The sequence below is a fragment of the Rattus rattus genome, chromosome 11 (assembly GCF_011064425.1).
Source record: "Rattus rattus isolate New Zealand chromosome 11, Rrattus_CSIRO_v1, whole genome shotgun sequence".
In the NCBI taxonomy this organism is placed as follows: domain Eukaryota; kingdom Metazoa; phylum Chordata; class Mammalia; order Rodentia; family Muridae; genus Rattus; species Rattus rattus.
In genome coordinates, this window is record NC_046164.1 from 6059361 (window position 1) to 6081241 (window position 21881).

The 21881-nt window shown below is 44.7% G+C and overlaps 1 protein-coding gene across 1 annotated transcript; it reads left to right on the plus strand.

The window, feature by feature from the left end:
* The first annotated feature begins 12476 nt into the window (after positions 1-12476).
* On the plus strand, positions 12477-20962 carry Ccng2 (cyclin G2). The gene is made up of 8 exons (XM_032916440.1): positions 12477-12678; positions 13480-13617; positions 14120-14257; positions 15715-15965; positions 16146-16224; positions 16316-16414; positions 18011-18216; positions 19580-20962. The coding sequence occupies exons 2-8, from the start codon at positions 13480-13482 to the stop codon at positions 19701-19703; spliced, it is 1035 nt and encodes a 344-aa protein (XP_032772331.1). The 5' UTR covers positions 12477-12678; the 3' UTR covers positions 19704-20962.
* Positions 20963-21881: the final 919 nt, after the last annotated feature.

The following is a 21881-nucleotide window of genomic DNA, read 5'->3' on the forward strand; positions in this document are numbered from 1 at the left end:
GATGAACAGCAATGTGGAAGTGTAAGCTGAATAAACCCTTTCCTCCCCAACTTGCTTCTTGGTCATGATGTTTGTGCAGGAATAGAAACCCTGAGTAAGACAGGCCTGTTACATAAATAACAATATGTATGTTTAAGGACAGTTGCATTAGCTGTGTGTGGCAGCACATGCCTTGTAATCTCGGCACTTCAGTGATGGAGGTAAGAGGTTCAGGAATTCAAGGTCAACTTGACTATGCAGTGAGATTTAGGCCAGCCTGGGCTATACAAAAGTTTGTCTTTTAAAAAAGAAAAAGGAGAAATAGTTGTCTTTGAATTTATGCAATATTTTTCTTTAAATCCAGCAAGCAGCTGGAACTCGTTTCTTGAAAATCTGTTCTGCATCCAGCTGCAGGTGTATAATGAGCAAGACAGAGAGGAATCTGTCATTCTAACCATTGTTTCCAAGTATTATTAATGTCGCCCCCACTGGCTAGCTTTCATAGTGCTGGGTGGGTCTATGAAGACTGCTGGAAAATACAGAGGCGAATGCCAGCAGCAAACCACTGAACTGAGAATAGGACCCCCATTGAAGGAATCAGAGAAAGAACTGGAAGAGCTTGAAGGGGCTCGAGACCCCATATGAACAACAATGCCAAGCAACTAGAGCTTCCAGGGACTAAGCCACTACCCAAAGACTATACATGGACTGACCCTGGACTCTGACCTCATAGGAAGCAATGAATATCCTAGTAAGGGCACCAGTGGAAGGGGAAGCCCTTAATCCTGCTATGACTGAACCCCAGTGAATGTGATTGTTGGGGGAGGGGGCGGTAATGGGGAGGGTGGGGAGAGGAACATCCATAAAGAAGGGAGGGGGAGGATTAGGGGATGTTTGCCCGAAACCGGAAAGGAATAACATTGAAATGTAAATAAGAAATACTCAAGTTAATAAAAAAAAACAAAAAAAAAAAAAAAAAAAAAAAAAAAAAAACAAACACTAAACAGCGCCCCCCACCCCTCTTAAAAAAAAAAAATTTTTCTCTAAAAAAAAAAAAAAAAAAAGACTGCTGCAGGAGAAATGAGACTGAGCTGGACCTTGCAACAGGATGTACCCACTGGCCCAATAGTGGCACAGTTGTTTTAGGAGCAACCAATTGCTTCCTGACTGGATTCGTGACGTCTGGTACTGAAAACCTAGTCAAAGACCCATGACTGGAGAGGTCATAGGCTCTAGAGGGGAACCTGCTATTGTTGTTTTAGTAGACGGTCATGTTGTCAAACTTTTATTTATGTTTATACCCATAGATCAACGCTGCTCTCAGTCTTGGTTAGAGGAGGTTTCTGTGCAGGGGCAGCAGTTGATGCAGAGAATGCTAACAGATTGAACAAAGGCCTGGGAGTTCTCAGCCCTGGGTGGGGTATCAATATCACCACCCCTCTCTCCGAGCTCAGGGACCCGTGACAGAAGAAGACTAGAAAGACTGACAGAGCTAGAGGACAGGAAGGAGTGCTGTGACACGCTGTCCCCTGGACATGACTTACTGTTGCACTCCTGAGCTCACGGCAGCTGCGGGCCCCTGTACAAGATCGAACCAGTCAGCCTTCATGAGAGGGACTCATTAGACCCTACCCCAGGCTGAGGAGCTGATGGCAGTTGATGGCTGCTGGGGAAGATTAATTTTTCTTTGGGGACCTTTGACTAGGTTTTCAGATAGTTATCCATCCCCCAATGTGAGGGGGAGGGTGGCTAGCGAGATGACCCAGTGGTTGAGAGTGAGTACTGCTTTTCCAGATGACCCAAGTTCAGTTCCCAACACCTAGTGGCTGTAACCCCCAACTACCTGTAACTCCACTAGATCCTTTTATCACCTCAACAGGGGCCCATGCGCTCTAACACACACACACACACACACACACACACACACACACACACACACACACACTCTTAAAAATAAATCTTTTTTAAAAAGAAAAGGACATGAAATTAGAAGGGAGACTTGATGGGAGTGTTAGGTATGGGGGCAAGTGAAAGAAAATCTGATCAAAATATTGTGTATCAAAACATGTATGATATTCTCAAAAATATAATAAAAGACATCATCCATGCACAAGAAAAATACCAGAAAAATTTAGCACAACAACATGAACCGTGTAGATTGTTTCTAGGTGATTTTTTTCCATATAGTTTTGTAATGTAATTTTAGTACTTTAATAATTTAAATACATAATTCATTTATAGGAAATAACAGTATTTTGACTTAGCCTACCTACATCCAGAATCATGCATTACATAAATCTGTGGGAAGCGTAAGCTCTAGAAAAGAACATTCTGAAGGAGGAGGTTCTGTCAGCATGGACTCTTGGGCGGCTTGGACTGGGCAAGTTTGTTCTTGGGGAGGAAGTGGCTCACTCCTAAATCGAATGTACATTTTCAGTTCAGGAGAGAAGACAAAGTCACACAACAGAAGCAGCTTTTCAGAAGTAGCCAAGAAACAGTTTCTGTACTTTTATCTTCCTCTCTTTCGGTTTTCCTAGCAAATCTTGTATACATGTGTATTTTTTGTACAAATCCCACAGTAATGTTGCTCATTGGCTCCTATCTCTGCCACTGGCTTCCAAGCTCCCTGAGAAAGTCATTTTGCATCTTTGTTTCTACCAGAGACACACTGTGCCTAGAGCAGACTCACGTTTTTTATATTAAGTGGAACAAAAGACACAGAAAATGATTTTAAAATGCAGTAAAGCACACTGCTGGGGACAACTGAATACCTTAAAAGCGTGATTTTCCTGGATGATGAATCCATGCATTTCTAGCATATTTAATGTAAAATATTAAGAGAGTACATTCCTATGTCCTCCTAAAACTTAAAAGCAGGGGCCAGTGAGATGGCTCAGTGGGTAAAGGTGCATGGAACTTGATCCCCAGGACGTACGTGGCATGGTTGAAGGAGAGAACCAACTCTTCCACAATCTTCTTTGACCTCCACATACATTCTGATTACACACACACATGTACACACACACACACACACACACACACACACACACACGCACACACACACAATTTTAAAAAATTAAAACAACTCACAAATACTAAGCAACACAACAAGTGCTGTGACCTGGTGACCTCTGGCTTCTACCTACTCAGTGCACACCATTTTAGTCCTCTCTGCTCTCCCAGTGCTTCGTCCATGACGTAGAACTCAAGCTTGCTATTTTTAGCAATGAATTACCAGAGAGTCTTGGACTCAGTCGAGCCAAGTATGCAGGTTCCAAGACAGTGGAAATTTCTGGTTTCTTTGGAGACTCAGTTATGTCATGTGATGTTTTTCTGGAAGCTGCCTGGAAAAAAAGGCGTGTGGTGCTTTGCTAGAGCGGATGCTTGAGAGAACATGTGATGTTTGGAAAGGGTTAATTATAACCCAACAGACGGTGGACGACGGTGTGGCATGGGTTTGACTTGCCACTCCCTGGTGGTCTTCGTTGGGCTTTGCTGACACTGGTCGTTGTGAGGACACTGTGTCAGTGTTTTGGCTTGCCTTCTTCACCGATCATCATTTGTTGTGACTTTGCAGAGAAAAACACACTAAAGATTTTTCTCGTGATAGTCCAGCAGCTTCTGTGACCCCAGGCCAATTTGGCGGAGCCTTGCAGTTTCTTCTGGATCAAACTGCCATGGCTGACTTGTGAATGGTGTTTGCAAGTAGATGGAGCTACTGCTGTTGATTTGTGTGAACTGCACTGCTGATATCCTGACAACAAAGATTGAAATCCCCCTCCCCCGCCCCGCAAGGAACTATTTCTGAGCAGGTCCACATCCCCCCTTGCCCTATTAATCTTTTCTTTCTACTACCTCTGGTGGGTGGTGGGCTAGAAGGGAGGTTAAAGTGATTAGAACCCTTATTAAAATAGGTTTTGAAAAGCTAAGCTTACAAGCCACTGTAGGGCGATCCGAGATTTGCTGAGCACAACCAAACCCTCTGTGATGAAGAACTGGCAAACGTTTCCTTGTCGTAAGAGATCAAGCATCCAAAACGTCTGGAAGATAGTCCTTATAGGACAACTTGGAGGATAGTCGACGTTTCCTAACATTTGTATAATACTGATACGATGCTCTTACAAGTCTCAAGATGTTTCAAGTCCTTAGAGTTTAGAGAGAGATGAGAGGGCCTCTTCCTACTAGCTTCATTGAGCTTTGAGTAGGGGGAATGTCCACAGGCTTAAGCTGCCATTCTAGGGCAGGGACAGTTAATTTAGATACGCGATATCCTGGGACTGGGTAATCTAGACTGTTGTACCTGTTTTAAGTGAATTTAATATAAAATATAGACAAATGGATCAGGGTTATATTCAAATCAGATTTCATCCTCTTTTTTTTGCCCTTGAATGTCAGAATAACTTAGTAAAATAAATAAAAAGCGTGGGTGCTTAGACTGTCTGGATTTGGAAACAGACTCCATCGCTGTCTCCCTCATCAATCTTCCAAATGTCTGTCTTCAGATGTGGCACGTTGGTTCTGTTTCTCTGGGTTACATAAAGGGAAGAGGTTTCAATGGCTGCGGTTGAGGCTGCTGTCTCACCCCATGTCAGTTTTTATTTTACTTGGTTGTTTGAAGGTCGAGCATTCCTCACCATTTCTTGAATCTAGCTAGGAAGAGGTAGAGTTGAGGACATAGCTCTTAAAGCTCAGTGTAGCTGAAACAGTAAGCTTCAGGGTCAAGAAACTGTCTGGAGTAATAAGGTGGAGTGATTGAGGAAGGCGCCCAGCCTCAACCTCAGGCCTCATGCATGCATGGGTGAGCATGTGTACATCCTCCACACTGCATGCATGGGTGAGCATTTGTACATCCCCCACACTGCTTGCCTGGGTGAGCATGTGTACATCCTCCACACTGCATGCATGGGTAAGCATGTGTACTCCCCCCACATTGCATGCATGAGTGAGCATGTGTATACCCCTACACTGCATGCATGGGTGAGCGTGTGTACACCTCCTATACTGCATGCATGGGTAAGCATGTGTACATCCTCCACACTGCATGCATTGATGAGCATGTGTATACCTCATATATTGCACGCATGGGTGAGCATGTGTACACCCCCTACATTGTATGGATGGGTGAGCATGTATATAACTCCTACACTGCATGCATGGGTGAGCATGTGTACACCCCCTACATTGTATGCATGGGTGAGCATGTGTAAACCCCCTACACTGCATGGGTAAGCATGTGTACACCCCCTACATTGCATGCATGCGTGAGCATGTGTACATCCCCACACTACCCCACGACGTACTTGAAACATTATGGACTCCTGTTTGATTGGACACATGTTAGACAAGCACTCTATGAGTGATCATGACCCCAACCCTAAGCTATCCTTGTCCATCAGCTACAAGTGCTTTAATTAAAGAACTAAAAGACCAAACACACAGCAATGGAAAATGAAAGAAAGTGATAAAAATGTATGTGCTCAGATATCAAGAGCCAGATTTTTTTTTTAATTTGGGAAAGGTGGAGGAAATTTTTTGAGGGAGGGTGTTTTCAAGACAGGGCTTCTCTGTGTAGCCCTGGATATCCTGTAGCTCACTTTATAGTCCAGGCTGGCCTCAAATTCAGAGATCTGTCTGCCTCTGTCCCCCATGTGGTGGGATCAAAGGCATGTGCCACAATGCTGGGGTATGTAGGGTAATTTTAAAAGCATTTAAAGCAGTATTATTCCCTTTAAGAGGGAAGGAAGCAAGCTGGATGTAAGTAGGGCACTGAAATACACACACAGACACACACAGACACACACAGGGGGTGGGGGGGAGAGAGAGAGAAAGAAGGAGGAGGAGGAGGGGGGAGGGAGGAGGAGGAGGAGGAGGAGGAGGAGGAGGAGGAGGAGGAGGAAATTCATAGTGGAATTACTGGTAGGTCCTGGATTCTATGGAATTAATGAAGATGAAAGCCATCTGGAAAGAAAAAATCAAGGGATTTCTTGGCTGTGTGGTTTTTGTAACGGTGGTGTATGGTAACTAGTTATGGCAGAAGGGGAAGCTAATCAATCACAGAATGAAGTGCTGCATTCAGTACTCATCTGGCATTCCGCTAGAGCCATCGCCAGGCCACATGAAGCTGGAAAGACAGCATGCCGGGTCCACATGTGGAAGTATTTTGGCCGCAGGTCTCACTTAGTTGAGTCTCTCTGCCCAACGATGACACAGCCCCAGTCACCAGCTGACTGCAAGTTCCTAAGAATTAGGAATTAGGGCCGCCCAGCTGAGCTCACCTAATCCCCAGAGTTATGATAGTTATGAGTGTTTTAACTTACAACATTTGTTTGGGATTCAATGCACTTCAGCAACAGATAGTGGGAACAGTAAGTATACGACAACTTTTATAGATTTATAAAATCTATAAATTTACGTAGATCCATCTCCTGTTAAATAGGTGCTGACTTTCATATATACTTTTATATTTGTAAATTATTTTTTCTCCATAAGGAAAACCTCTCCAAATTATCAAATTCCCCCTCCTCTGGTTCTGTTCCCACCTGTAGCCACAATTTCTTCTTCGTAATTAAGGTTGAAAACTTGCTATATGCGACTTAACAGATTGGTGACTCCTTAAGGCAATTTCTCTTGTTGGAATTTGAAAAAAAGAAACCCTTCATTTGGAAAACACTTTAAAATGTTAACAAAAGCAAATTTCAAGCTTGCATCCTTTATTCATATCACTCTAAATGTCAACTGCCTTTCTACTTGAGATCTAAACGAGAGGAGCTTGTTTTTATAGACAGTGAAACTTCCTTTTGGAATAAGAAGATAGATTCAACAGATGGTTCCTAAATAGCTCTTTCTTGAAAGTGGCTACTTTACATAGCGTGGTGATGTCAGGATAAGACCGGAGATATTTGACTTATGCTATGGCTCCTGGAACAAATTAAAAGGAGGAAAAAGAAGGATCAAAGGAAAAAGATATATCCCATAATATACAGCATCCCTTAATAGAGACTGCATCTCCTTAAGAGTGAGTTTGGGTCTTGAGTCTAGTCCCAGCTTGATGGTAGGCTAAGACAGGAGGTCATCGAAAGGCTTGGCACCATACCGAGGCATAGTCTCTTGGAAAGAATATCTGCTTTGGGGGGAGATTCACTATTCTGAGATAACCAGCAGGATTATCTGTTTCCTGCTGTACTCTTCTTTGCCAGCTTCCCATGTCATGTCAAAGCTATTTCGCTTATATCAGTTGGCTTGTAGCCTAACAGAAAGGGTCCTGTTGACCCTCAACAAATGAATGAGCTCATGGAACTGTCAGTGCTGTCTACAATCACTGGCCCTATTGCTGCTGGTCCCCAAGGTATGGATGACTTCCATAATTTAGGGGCTGGGTACATCCACATCTGGGAATCCGCTGTGCTATGGTTATCACCAGTCCTCCCATCGGTCTGTGAAGACTTCCCCAGAAAAAGAGATAGCATGCACGATGACTAACAGAAACAACAGAATGTCAACATGGTAAGTTAATGGCCTATCTGAGACTCTTGCCTGTAACGAAGTCAGAAAGGAGACGGTATGAGGCGCCTCCTTGATTTACTCTGCCGATCGATCGTTAGAGGAGAGGCACGGGTGATGATCTATTATGCAGATTATCTCAGTCTAAAAAAAAGCAGAATCACTTCAAGATGGCATCCTGGCTTGGGCTGTAAGTTCCCTGTTTGTCTCTCTTTCTGGGTCAGACATTCCTGTCTCCTTTGTGGCTTCTGCTAGCCAGAGCTAATCTAAACAGGAAGTTTGGGCTGCAACCATTTTCAATGCAGAAAGGAGCTGGTCCCGGAGCCGGAAGAACAGGGACATGGAGAGGAGACGCATAGAACCTTCAGCAGGTAACCTGGGTCCTAAGGTTCTCTTGCAGGGCTGCCTCCCATCAGATTTCTTTGTGGTTAAACATGATTCCTTCGGTAAACATCATGAAAAATCTTAATAGCTCATTGTGTGGGCAAATTGCTTCCATGAACAAAGTAGTCCTAACCAACACCCCTTCCCCCCTTTTACATTAGAAAGCTGATGTTCAGGACAAAGTGAGCTATTGAAGGAGTATCTCTAGTGTGTAGGAAAGCTAGAACCCAAAGCCATTGTGGTACCTGGGGTAGCATTTCTGCCTGAGTGTCGCTGCATTAGGACAGAACCTGCGACCTTCTTTTACTTATTTTTGTATTTCTGAACTCTTAGTGCATATTCATTAAATGTTTGTCGTACAAGGTTTGGAGACGGGGCCTTGATGTTGGAACCCTAGTCCAAAACATGCAAGGTTTCCCTAGATTAGATTAGCAGCATTGGCAAAGTCCTTCAGTGTGTCCGCTGAAGGAAAGGCTGAGATTTGCTGGCAGGTCTCGTGAACTGTAGACTGGCGTCAGAGCCATTATATAAGTATAGATGATCGTGGACTGTTGCTCTTCCTGCCTCTGCCCCGGATTACAGGCATGTGCTACCACGAGTGGCACGAGCCATTATTTCTAAGGAGAAAGACACTGTTTGGAAAGCAGTAAGGATTCAGATGCCCTTATTCAGTCTAGAGATGCTAGGCTATGACTCACTTAGATGACTCACCTTGAAGCAGCCCTTCGGGGACACCCAGTTTTCTTCTGGTCAGAAGCTGGCTGCAAGCAGTTTGGAGGACACCCCTCCACATCAAGAGTGGGCTTTGTTGTTGAGTGGCTGCTGCTGCCGCCGTTTCCTGTCTGGTTCCCGTCTTCCGATTTCAGTCTCTCCGTTCTCCGTCATGCCTTCGGAAGGACCACTGCTGATAATGTGCCACCTAATCCTAGTGTTATAGAACTATCATAAAAAGCCCTCTAGTGTAGTGAGTGACTGTCCCTGGCTATTGCTCAAAGAGGAGTCAGCCAATAATAAAAGGTTTTAACTAATCTATATATACCTTAGACATATGCACTCCACATAAGCTGTCATCCTTAAATTTCCTCCAGGTCCCAGGTCATACGTTGAACAATTTGAACAGAGACAGGAGACTGCAAGTCTGGCCACTTGTTCAGACGGGAGATTTACACTGCAAACACATTGGCGGAATTTTTTAAACACACCAGTGTTGCTATTTTCAAGCAGCTGTTACTCAGGTTCATCTTGCCCATCTGTCAGAACTATGCTTTCTTCTGATAAGAGCACAGGGAACTTGTGGTGGTTGTGACCCTGTTCTGCCCCCTCGAGCTGCCCCTTAGAGGCATGGTCTTTGATGTGGGGATGTCCTAATAGACAGTTGAAAGTCAGGACTGGCTCCTTTAGTTGTGGAAATGGAGCCGGCTGCATTAGAGGCCAGTCTTGGTGAACAAACATTAGCAGAGACTTTCGTAGCAACCCTCAGCTTCAATTACAGAACAAAGCTTCCTTTCAATTTCTGACGAGCCTGGTTCTACATTACTATCTCTCCATCATATTGGAGGCAGCACCATAGAATTAGATAGATTCTACATTCTATAACTTGATAGGTCCCAAGCAAGTTTATTAGTAAATCCCTCATAGCGTCAGTTTTCCTACGTCCAGTTCCTCCTACTCACTACCCCAACCCCTGTCACTGCGCTGAAGAAGACCCAGTATCACATAATAAAGGGAATTCCCTCTATCTTTTTTGGGTGCTGAAAGAGTTTTGATTTCCTTATTTTTATTACGGGTGATTGTCTAGGAATGCGGTCTTCAAGAATTGCTCAGGAAAGCCCAAGATGAACCTAATGGGTAGTCTGATCAGCACTGGAAGAATGTCTTCTTTTTATAAACAGCGCCTACAGATCTGGTGCAGCTAGCCGAGGAGATAAGGTCCAAGGCCAGTCTGCAGAAAGGCTCATTTAAGGGGAGGGAAGGGAGAGGGGAGGTGGAGGGGAGAGGGAAGGGGTAGAGAGGGAGGGGAGGGACACACATGGGGGGGGGGGAAGGGAAGAAGGGAGGGAGGGAGGGAGGGAGGGAGAGAGAGAGAGAGAGAGAGAGAGAGAGAGAGAGAGAGAGAGAGAGAGAGATTTTCAGCAAAAGCAATTCTTTTCACTTCCTGGAAAAGTATAAAAGAAGAGGTTGCCATGGGGAGACAATGTAATTTGGGGCCAGTATGTTAAAAGGACTGCTGTCTTTTAATATTAAAGAGTTCAATGGATGGTGGTGGAAAGTTAGTCTCCCTTGTGCTGAGCAGTGAATTCACCAGTATAAAACATCTCACTCTACAGGACTGTTCACATCATGTAAAAATCAGCGTATGTTTTGTATAACTTCTAGTGGGCTAAGAAAAGGATAATTTCTAGATCTTTTCCCCCTTCTGACGAGGTCTCACTCTGTAGCCTAGGCTAAGCTTGAACTCACCGCAATCCCCCTGCCTCAGTCTTCCAAGTGCTGGGTTTGCAGATGTGAGCCGTCGCACTTGGCTGGCTTTCTTCCCTTTTGTATGTTATTTATAAAAACGTCCCGCCGCATTCTTTTACACTTCCTCTTTCGCATCACATATTTTCTAGCCCAGGCTCCTTTTATACCTTTGCCCATCTGAAAACAAAGCTCTCCCCAGTCTCCATGTTCAGCTCCTAAACTTCTCTGTGTGTCTTTTCATTTGATTTGGTGGTCGCTTCTTTCTCTCTCTGAACCCTGTTAGCTGAGCTCGTTCCCTGTTGCAAGCAGATGTACGTCTGAACTTTAATCATAGCTCCATTCTTTAAAGGAGTCGCCGGCTGCTGTGTGCGTTTATTAGCATGGACTTTTGCCCAGATGTACGTCACTAAAGTAATAATTTAAATAATGCTTAAAAGATCAACCACACCTTGAATAAAATTGTGTAACCTGTAAATCATTTATAAGTGGTATGCTAATTTTATTTTATGTTCTAAAACCAAGAAGGCCACACCCTTCTGAAACAGGAGTGCTAGCTAGGCCCTTTGGCATTCTTGTCCCCTGTTGCTCTGTGCTCCAAACAGATGTCTGAGTCTCATTCCAGATAATACACAAAGCCATCTATTTGACTAATTCTTCAGCTTGTTAAAGTTGTACTATGTGCCCTGTAAGTAGTTTAGAAGCTCCAAAGTGCCTCACGGAAAACACACATAAGAGTAGAAAACTCACTTCCAAGAGGCTAGCTGTTTAGAATTCATGAAGGCGCAAAGTTACCAATTTGCATGTTTGGTAGGAGGTAGAGATCTGAGAAAACAGAAAGTAAAACAAACAAACAAACAAACAAACAAATAAACCAAAACCAAAACCACCTAGGGACTTTTCCTACCTCCTTACTGATACTCCACTCCGTGTGAAAGTTAGTCCTGCCTAAGGCATCTAGTTGGTTTGGTTTTTGCTCTGCCTTAGGAGAGGTGTCAGCTTAATAACAACGTTAATTATAATAGACAATAAATGATAATTTATGGGCGATCAAGAACCAAGCGGCTGTGGGAGCCTTCATTAAAACCGAAAGCAAACAGTACAACCATAATCTCTAGAGGCACACTATTATACCTACTAGATATTTATATACCCTCATCAATCTGCAGTTTTTATTGAAAAGTCCCTCCTTTGAACTTTTTTTATGGAAAAAAATTTCAAGGTCCACAAATGCATTAACAATTCTGTAACTCAGTCTCTACCACCCACGGCTTAACTTCAACAATTCAGCTGTGTAACCAAGTAGTTGAGTCTAGCTTCTTTTTTGTTCTTTCCTGAGTCAGAGATTTTGTTTTTTTAAAACAAATATCTCGGTAGGCATTTCAAGAAATGTTGTAGATTGACTGCTTATTGCATCGGTGGTACAACTAAGAAGCTGAGGACGCCCTTCTGCACTCGTGGAAACGCTGTTACAGAGTTATGTGACCCCAGATTTTCGGGGGTGTGACCAGAAGCGACAGCCTTGGGCCTCGCCTACACTGAGCTAGAGCCGATAGGCAACTGTGGACCCCGGCACGAAACCAAGCTCCACAAATGCCACCCACCCAAGCATGCGCAATCTAGACCCCGGAGTTGCTAAGGCCCCCGAAGAAGATAAGAGACTCAGGATATAATGAGAGCCAATCAGAGGACGCAACAGCCAATCGGCCAGCCAATCCAGATTCGAGATTAAATCAAGTCCTCAGCAGTCGGCTTGCCCCACCCCTGTCCAATCAGGGAGCAGGCTACTTTGGGCGGACTTTTTAAAACAGCGAAAACAAAACAAATCGGGGACCTTTAAACGGTGTGAGGCGTCTAGAGAAGGTCTCCTTCCGCTCTCCGACCAGCTCGCTCATCTTTGCTCCCTTCCGGCTTCATCCTGAAATGAGGCTGAAATCTAGATTCCATTCCCCACCCTAGATCCTGGCTCGGCAAAGCCAGGAGGAAGAGAAAAGGACTAGGAGAGTCTGGGTAATGAGGCTTGGAGCAGGGATTCTTTTTTTCAGATCCACTGAATGAGGGAGAGAGGATCCCTCCGCGCGGAGTCACGCGCCCCGCCCCTTGGGGGCGTCGCAGACTCAAAACAAAAACAAGGGGTTTGCTCAGCTCGGGAGTCTGCGGCGGAGCGGGGAGGAGGTGGAGGTGCAGGGCGGGCGCAGCGCCCGGCTGTGGAGCAGGATGAAGCCGGGGCTGTGAGACCGGGCGGCGGCAGGGAGGTCGGATGCGGGTGTCGGGGCTCCGCTGAGCAGGCTGTCCCCTACCTCGGGGGAGGGTCCGGACGCCCCCGCCGCGCCGGTTCGCGACGCCGGGGCCGACACGGTGAGTGGGCCTCCCGGGTGGCTCAGGGTTTGGATTGCAGTCTGCTAGGACCGTAGAGTCCCCCAGTCGCATCCGAGGGACTGACAGGGGCTCCGGGATGTTGTGAGGCCACACGGGGGTTGACAGCCCGGGGGCTCAGCACCGTTACTGAGCCGAAGTATTAGGTTCCTGCTCGGCGCGGGAGGACTGGACTCCCCGTGTCCCCCCAGCACCTCCCAAGCTGGTGGGCCGCCCTGTCTCGACTTGCGGGGCTCCTGTAAGCTGCAGAAGCGTAGGGGACAGCTTGGAGGTGGGCTCCAGGACGGGTCCCGGGGCGGGGCTCCGAAGCCTCCTCCTTCCAGTTCTTTGTTCAGTCTCGAGACTCCCCCTCCCTTCTCTCCTATTGTGCAACGCCCCGCCCCAGAACCCGCTTCGGTGGCTTCAATCTTCCGGTCCCCCCGCTTTTCTCTAGGGCCTAGAGTGCAGGCAGAAGTCCCTGCTGGGCTATCCAGGTGATACGGACAGTAGGAGACATTACGCTCCTTGGACAGTTTTCCTGTTTGTCAAACGCCATCGGCCAGAGGGCTAGTCAGAACTAGCCCTGGCCAGCCGAGGTGACCGAGATCCTTCCCCCATGCCACGCCTCCTTGTCTTTAGGGGAGGATTCCCCAGAGGCTGGTCGACGTGACGGATCCCCTCACCCGGTTCTGGCTTGTGTGAGCTGGGGCGCCCCTAGCTGAGGGATCGCGGCCAAGTCTTTCTTCTCATACCCCCTTCATATCCTGAATATATTCTTAACCGGCCGCGGTGTATTTGCTGCAGATGAAGGATTTGGGGGCCGAGCACTTGGCAGGTGGCGAAGGGGTTCAGCTTTTCGGATTGTTGAACTTCTACCTGGAACAAGAACAGAGATACCAACCTCGAGAAAAAGGGCTGACCTTGATGGAGGCTACCCCAGAGGTAAATTTGAGAAGTGGTAGGACTTGGGAATGTTCTGTTTTTCCTCGGTTGAAAGCAGTACCAAAGGCTACAAAGTTAAATCCAAAATTGGACTCCCCGGACTAAGAAAAACCTGAAACTGGGCAGGGTTATGCTTTTGTTTTCAGTGAATGTGGAAGTTATACCAAATGTACTGTTAGAGGCGTTTCTTCTGGTGGTGGGAAGTTCCTAGGGAATATTTATAATAGGATCTTAAATTATTTTAGAAAACAGAAACCTCATCAAAGAACTACTGTAACTGCCTGGAATGGGGCAACACTTCACCTTACATTGAGCTGCCAAAGTTCTTCTGTAGTGGATACATTTAGAAGCAGTGATGTATCTTTTATATCTGAATGTGTACTGATAGCTTTAGGAGATCATGCATACACGACAGTGGTGAAAACTGAAGGGAGAGTAGTTTTTGAAACTTCTCTATTCCATTCTAAGAAAATAAACTTTGATTCTTGGTTTTTAATTTCAGAATGATAACACTTTGTGTTCAAGACTGAGAAATGCCAAAGTTGAAGATTTAAGAAGTTTAACTAACTTTTTTGGATCTGGCACTGAAACTTTTGTTCTGGCTGTCAATATTTTGGATAGATTCTTGGCCCTGATGAAGGTATTTAATCGGTTTTTATAAAATCTACATTGTATTTTATATCTTTATTTTATTTTTTTTCTGAGACATGTTTTCTCTGTGTAGCTCTGATCTTAAACCTCAGAGTTCTGCTGGGAGGGGGGAGGCCCCTCCGTCCCCCCCCTCCCCCGTCCCCCTTACCCCAAGTGCTAGGGTCAAAAGTGTGTGCTTCCATTTCTGACAAATCCACAAGTTTCTAATGGCCAGTGCCCAACACAGTCTCTAACACATACAGGGCTCAATAATATTTTTTAAGTGAATGTAATAAAACCTCTTATTCATAAACTGAAAGTAATCAGAATTGTGATCATTCATACTAGGGAGACTGAAAAATTGTATTTCTGGATTTTAAATAAGGTTTTCCCATACCTCTTAAATACGTTCTCTTGGAAGACGTTACAAAGGAAGACCACTATACTTTAAGCACTCAGCATAGGTGTTTACAGGGGTTTGGGGAGGTGGGAGGTGAGAGGAATTAATTAAAATTCACTTTGTGAAAAATACCATAATATCTTTTATAGGCTCATTTATAAAAGTGCCCAAACTGGCATAAAAGAAGCTAGACCTTTTATAGCAATAAAACTGTAGGGTGTGTGTGTGTGTTATGTTTTCATTTTTTACTCTGTGTGTGTGTGTGTGGTGTATGTGGTGTGTGTGTGTGTGTGTGTGTGTGTGTGTGTGTGTGTGTGTGTGGTGTGTGTGTATGTGTTACGTTTTCATTTTTTATCATGTTCCCCTTGGAGCCTGCATGGTTTTAACACTGAATCAAGACAAATGAAGTATAAAATTATGCTAAAGGTGGCCTGCTCCCTTCCCTGTAAGGCCTTCACAGCAGACAGCCGAGGTCTTATTAATAGTCAGCAGCAACTGTTTAAAAAAAAAAAAAAAAAAAAAAGAAAGAAATTCTCTGGCCAATAGGATGACTGTTAGCTGCTGGGTCACTTTTTAGGGCCCTGAAAAGAAAGGGCAGCCATCTGTCCACGGCAGACCTCCATATGTCCTCTGCCCTGAGCAGTCAATGGGGTGCTTCTCCTGGGCAAGATTACATCACGTAGTGGAAGAGTTTTGTACAAAAAGAGAAGATGCAGCATAGTTTTCCTTCATCCAAGCAGGAGAATGTGTATGAGTGTGTTCATGAGTGTGTGTTCAGAGGGTTATTTTGAGGGTAGATGTACTGTTCTCAGTTTTACTAAGTCTGAAATACAAGCTGTAATTCAGTGCCAGAAAGCAAGCTTTTGAACCAGCTTTGGGATTTTGTTTAACCTGCATTTAAATTTAACAAATGGTTCCATAGCCATTTTTCTAGTTAAAGAGAGGTTACAGGGGTCTAAAATGTAAAAATAATTGTGGGTAAAGGCGAGTGCATCTAAGAGAAGCAACGTGACGACGTGATTTCTGAGCGTCCAAGTGCTGACTGACCCTTGTGTTCTGCTTCCCAGGTGAAGCCCAAACACCTGTCCTGCATTGGAGTCTGCTGCTTTTTGCTGGCAGCCAGGCTGGCGGAGGAAGAATGCGACGTCCCCCCGACGCACGACGTGATCCGGATCAGTCAGTGTAAATGCACAGCGTCTGACATCAAACGCATGGAGAAAATCATCTCAGAGAAACTGCACTACGAGCTGGAAGCCACCACTGCCTTAAACTTTTTGCACTTGTACCACGCAATTGTATTTTGTCATAGTCCAGAGAGGTGAGTGGGGCTCAGCGGGGCATCCCTGGCCTTCGGTGTGGCTGCCACCGAGGAAGGAAATTAGATTGCCGGGACGAAGTGCTGTGTTCACTCTGTCCAAACTTTCAACTTGGACGTGAGCCCCTAGGGCTGAGGTAGCCTTCTGAAGGGCTAATACATCTTCTCTCTTGCGTTGTACAGGAAGGAAGTTCTGAGCCTCGATAAACTGGAAGCTCAGCTGAAAGCTTGCAGCTGCCGGCTTGTCTTCTCAAAAGCAAAAGTGAGTCTGCTTCTTGTCTACCTGTGTCGTATTGATCCTAGTGTGATTTTCTCCCTAATGTTTGTTTACTTTTTTTTTTTTTTTTTTTTAGCCATCTGTATTAGCTCTGTGCCTTCTCAATTTGGAAATAGAAACAATAAAATCCGTTGAACTGCTGGAAATTCTCCTGCTTGTTAAAAAACATTTGAAGGTAAATACCTTTAGGCCTTGCTTATTCAAGCAAGCTTTTTTTTTTTTTCCCCCCTCTGGTGTTTCCTTTTTTCTTCTTGCCGTGTCTTAATTACTTTATACAATCCTTCGTGAAATTCTCAGTGTCTTAGTGCATTTTTCTCTTGTATGTCAGGTGTTACCATTTTTGGCCTAGGCAGTGTTAAGCCATAAGAAACCCTGACTTAGTCAGCTTCTTTCTGAATGCAGGTGCTCATTCTGTGCAGGAGAGCTGTCCTTGTCCTCACCTATGCACTGCAACATATAAGTACACTCCTGGGATAGGCATGCCCGAAGGCAGGAGAGCGGTGCATACTCCCAATGACTGTTCTCAGCCATGGACTAGAAAATACACTAACTACACTAAGGTGATCGAGGGCATCCCCTCATATCTGTGTCTGGAGAACTGAGTCATCTCAGTAGTACTACCCAAGGTCACTAGCACTTTCTTAAAAAGCTCCTTAGGTGGGCCACTTCCGTAAGTTTCTGCAGTCATGAAAACCAAAACAAAAGCACAGTGCTTTTCCTTACTTAAACTTTAGTCTGGTTAAGGAAGTGCAAAACTTAACATGAAATGGTATGCTTCTTACATTGTGACTTAGTGTTAGATAATAGGGAGCGTGAGAAGTACTTGGGGCTATTATCAAAGGAGTTGGCCATGCAGAATAAGTGTGCTGACCGGGAGCCTGGGCCATCATCTGTGAGAACGAAAGTTTGGACTGCAAAGGCTTATGCTAGGAAATGTTTAGGCTAAGTAAGTTGGGGAAGTCATTTTAGGGCGGACATGCAGATTGAATATCTGGGCTGCAGTCCCAAGCAGGGTAAGTTTATCCAAGTCAAAAGGTAGCTCTTAAGTCCATATGATGGTGTACACTTGTAGGCCCAGCACCCAGAAGACTGAGGTGGGAGGATTGTGAGCTTGGAAGTCAGTGTGGTCTACACTGAGTGCAAGGACTTCTTGGGCTAGGTGAGCCTGTCAGAACAAAACAAAGCCTCGTGTTAGCAGGAGATGTTAGCTTCTGTCCGTCACAGCTCTCTCTCTCTCCAAACTTGAGCATGGCAGTGATACACAAAGTCATCTTCATGTTCGGTGGAATCAGTCGGAACAGCGTTCTCCATGTGGGGAGGATCTTCTGGGGAATTTCTTCTTTGATAGTGCTAATTTTAGTTTGTATTTTCTCTCATAATAAAAATGTATATTATAAGCAATTGAAACTGATTCGTTTAAGAAACATTTACCATAGAAAGAGAATAATGCTTATAACAGGTGTTAAGTTTCTTTTGTTCAGCACTACTAAACAGTGTACTGAGCTTTAGGTCTGTGTTTTCTTAGAATAGGCAATAGGCAGACTTTTTCTGTGATTGATTTCTGTGTAAGTCATACCCGAAGCGTTATTTCAGCCAGTGGATTCCATGTTTCGGCTGCACATTTCAGTGATCCGCAGGACTTTTGAGACACTTCGCACCCAGGTCATATTCACATCTGTTCCAATCAGAATCCCCGGCACCAGCTACCGTGTGACTTCGGGGGGCAGAAGTGTGGGCTGCGTTGTTGTAACCTCTTCCTCTTTATACCCAGATCAGCGACACTGAATTCTTTTACTGGAGGGAACTGGTTTCTAAATGCCTCGCTGAGTACTCTTCTCCCCACTGCTGCAAGCCTGACCTGAAGAAGCTGGTTTGGGTTGTTTCTCGGCGCACTGCGCAGGGCCTGCACAACAGCTACTACAGTGTTCCCGAGCTGCCCACCATCCCGGAGGGGGGCCGCTGTGACGGCAGTGAGAGGTGAGCAGCGTCTTCCACACACTAGATGTAATGAAGGGTTTTGTTTGAAAGAAAGGAACAACCGTAAGGCCCAGCAGGGTGTCTCGGCAGGTAAGGCCACTTGCTGACAAGCTGGAGTTTGAGTCCCAGAACCCACACTGTAGAGGGGAACCAACCTCACAAGTCATTTTTCTCAACTCTACACATGTCCCCCTCCCTCTTCCTCTCTGTGCCCTCCCTGCCATCCTAGATAAGTAACTACATGTAACTTAAAAGTTAGAAGAGGAACCGGGGTGGAGATGTAGCTCAGTTGGTAGTGTTTCATAGCATGCGTGAAGTGTTGATTTTGATCCCCAACACTGATAAACCTGGTGTGGACACATTCTTGTAGCCCCAGCACTGGGAGCTGAAGGCAGGAGGGCCAGGAATTGGAGGTCATCCTTAGCTGTGCAGCAGACCACTGTTCCCTGTGAGACACTGTCTCAGAAAGAGTGAATGAAATCCCCTGTGGAGAGTTGTAAGAGAAAATCCCCCATAAGGGCAGTGGGTTTTCAAGCTAGAACATTACTAGTAGTTTTTAAAAAATAGACATTTTGTAAACCTCACCTGAAAGGATACTTTTATCTTCTCATTTTACTTACTTTGGGGACACAGTACAGTTATTAACACAAAAACAATGGAAACAGTGTCCAGGCTTTTCATGGTCAGAGAGCTGTGGGAGGACAGTGGAACACGGGAGCCATGGTTAGTTGGGCCGACTCTGGACAGACATCACATTTTGCCAGTGCCACCACTTATTTCTGTAAAGTGAATTTTACCAAATTTGATTGTTCTGTGCTATCAGATAAGGACTAGAAACTCCCGTTTTATAGTGTGTTCTTGCTTTGGTATTGGAGGGAACCAGTAGAAGGAGAAACTGATACAAAGAAGACCTTTAAACAGACCACAGTTAACCACTGGGTGCAGATATGTAGAATTCTGTGGTTACTTCTGCTACAGCTAATGGTACCGGCGTAGATGGCAGTTTGTGCCGCTCTCTTAAGAAAACTGTTGTTAACCGGACATGGTAGTACATGCCATTAATCCCAGCACATGGGAAGCAGAAGCAAGCAGATTTCTGTAAATTCAAGGCCAGCCTAATCTACATGAGTTCCAGGACAGCCAGGGCTACATAGAGAAACCTTGTCTGTGAATGAGTGAAAACTATTGCTAAGGAAAAATACCTTGTAATGAGAATAGAGTTGACTTTAAGCTCAACTCAGCTGTGTAAACGGTGATTAACATTAGAGTATAATATTTACGTAAACTGCAGCAGGCTCAGTTTCGTTTTGCCTGCAGTCATGTGCGTTTTAAGCAGTGACACCCTCCTGTCTTTTCCTTTCAGTGAGGACTCTGGTGAAGACATGAGCTGTGGAGAGGAGAGCCTGAGCAGCTCCCCTCCGAGTGACCAGGAGTGCGCCTTCTTCTTTGACTTCCAGGTGGCTCAGGCACTGTGCTTTCCACCTTAGCGTCCACAAGTCTGTCAGGGTTTAAAGTGTGTGTACCTGTTTCAAAGCAATACTTGGGGGAGTGGGTAGTTTTCTAGTCCGGCCCCCGTCTAGACAGGAATTTCACAGACTGGAATACCTACCTTCTGTCTATTATTCAGATCAGATCTGGCCTATTTTCATATTTAATCCTAAGCCATCAAATGGGTTAGTGCCTCTTAATAGTACTTTAAACATTGGCACTTTATTTTCTTGTTAACGTTTGTCCGGGAGGAGGGAAGGTGCTGACACCTTCATTCCTCTTCAGGACTTTTAGAGATGACTAGTGTAGCCCATCTGAGACTGTACAGCCTTCAGGTGTCTGTATTTAACAGACTGGCGTGTGCAAGGGCTTCCTTAGCAGGGGCAGAGGGCAGTCCTTTCCTGTTTCCTTCTCCCCAGTTCTCAGAACAGAGACTGCAGTTCTTTTGAGTGTCTAACACCCATTCTGTTTTTCTATTGGCGATGTATTGTCTGACACAGATCCTATACATTAAGAATGATACTGACACGTCTGCAAATTTTAGTTTGTAAATGTCTTGAGATTCTGCTGAAGCAGAAATTGCCATCAAGCTAGGACTGTTAGCTGCATTCTTCATACCTAAGCATTGTCAGGATGTAGTATTACTTTATTGTTGCCTAAAAAGTTCATAATCTGCTAGTTTTGCATGCACCTGTGTGAAAGCGAACAGGAAGTGGAATAGGCATGCACAGAGCAGGAAGTGGCACAGATACGAACAGAAATGGAGGTGATAAGTGCTGATCAGCTCATCTCACTTTCTTGTATTAAGATAGCTGCATGATTACTTTCTAATTGTTTTATAATTCACATTTCATGATGTGTTGTACATGGGTGCCAAGATGTGAATATGAAGTGAGCCCTCCAGTGTTGTAGTGCTAGTTTAAAGCAGTTCTGTGTGGCGATACAGCCATAAGGATGAAGATGTGTACGCTCTGTACACGGAAGATTTTGTACAGAGAATTTTTAACTTTATAAACCTATGTGAAAATGTAAATCTTTAAGAATGTACATAAAATACTGTATTTTTTTACCTTGTGTGTGATAATCTGGTCAGTGCATGTAAATATAATTTATTGTGTATTCTATATTATGTTCAAACAGTGATGACTTACTTTTTATTAGTAAGTCAACACCCAATGAGGTGTTTTCCAAAGTAGGTTTTTTTGAATTCAGAATAGGTCATAATTCAAAATAAAAATTTTAATGAATTCTCCCTACATGTATTCATATTTCAGTGTTTGATTGATTTTTTTGTTAAAAGTACTTGGTACGTTTTAATGTGAGGGGTTGAAGTGAGGCCGGAGGCCCCCACACAGCCTTCTAGCTGCTGGCTGTAGTTCCTCTTCAGTTTGGCCCTTAGTTTCCTAGCACCTTGCTTTCCGTATCTCAGGTTTTTTAGGTTGATTGAGTGATTGATTGATTGAGGTAAGGTCTCTATACAACCTTGGCTGTCCTCACTGTGTGGACCAGGCTGGCCTCGAACTCAGAGATCTGCCTGCCTCTCCCAATCGCTGGAATTAAAGACATGTACCACCACACCTGGCCTCTCCTTCAAGTTAAATTTTTTTAAAAAATTTTTTTTCCTATAGGTTTCCCATTCTATGAGATTTTGTAAACTTGTTTTGTAGCAAATCCAGCATACTGAGTATAATTTATTTGTTCTCTCTGCCCTGGAAATACAGCATGACTTCTCTTAGTCATTGTTTTATAACTACAGCAACTCTTACAAAGGACAACATTTAATTGGGGCTGGCTTACAGTTTCAGAGGTTCAGTCCTTTATTGTCATGAGGGAAGCATGACAGTACACAGGCAGACTTGATGCTGGAGAGGGAGCTGAGAGTTTGACACTCTCATTGGCAGGAAGAGAGTGACACTGGGCCTGGCTTGTGCATCTGAAACCTCAAATCCTACCCACAGTGACAGTTCCTCCAACACAGCCACACCCCCGAGTGGCCACTCGCTGGTGTCCAAGCATTTGAGTCTATGAGTCTACAGGGACCATTCTTACTCAGTTCACTACAGCTTTCTACTTTCTCAGTCAGGCATCTGTTTTACGGTGACCCTTACTAAATATCTTTGGCAAGCCACAGTATGTTCTGCTTCTCATTTAGGTTTACTGTGAAGTATTTGTGGCCT

Coding starts and splice junctions, on each gene's coding strand:
- Ccng2 (XM_032916440.1), top strand. CDS start 13,480: ATGAAGGATTTGGGGGCCGAGCACTTGGCAGGTGGCGAAGGGGTTCAG. Junction 13,618..14,119: donor TGATGGAGGCTACCCCAGAG/GTAAATTTGAGA, acceptor TTTTAATTTCAG/AATGATAACACTTTGTGTTC. Junction 16,415..18,010: donor TTGTTAAAAAACATTTGAAG/GTAAATACCTTT, acceptor CTTTATACCCAG/ATCAGCGACACTGAATTCTT.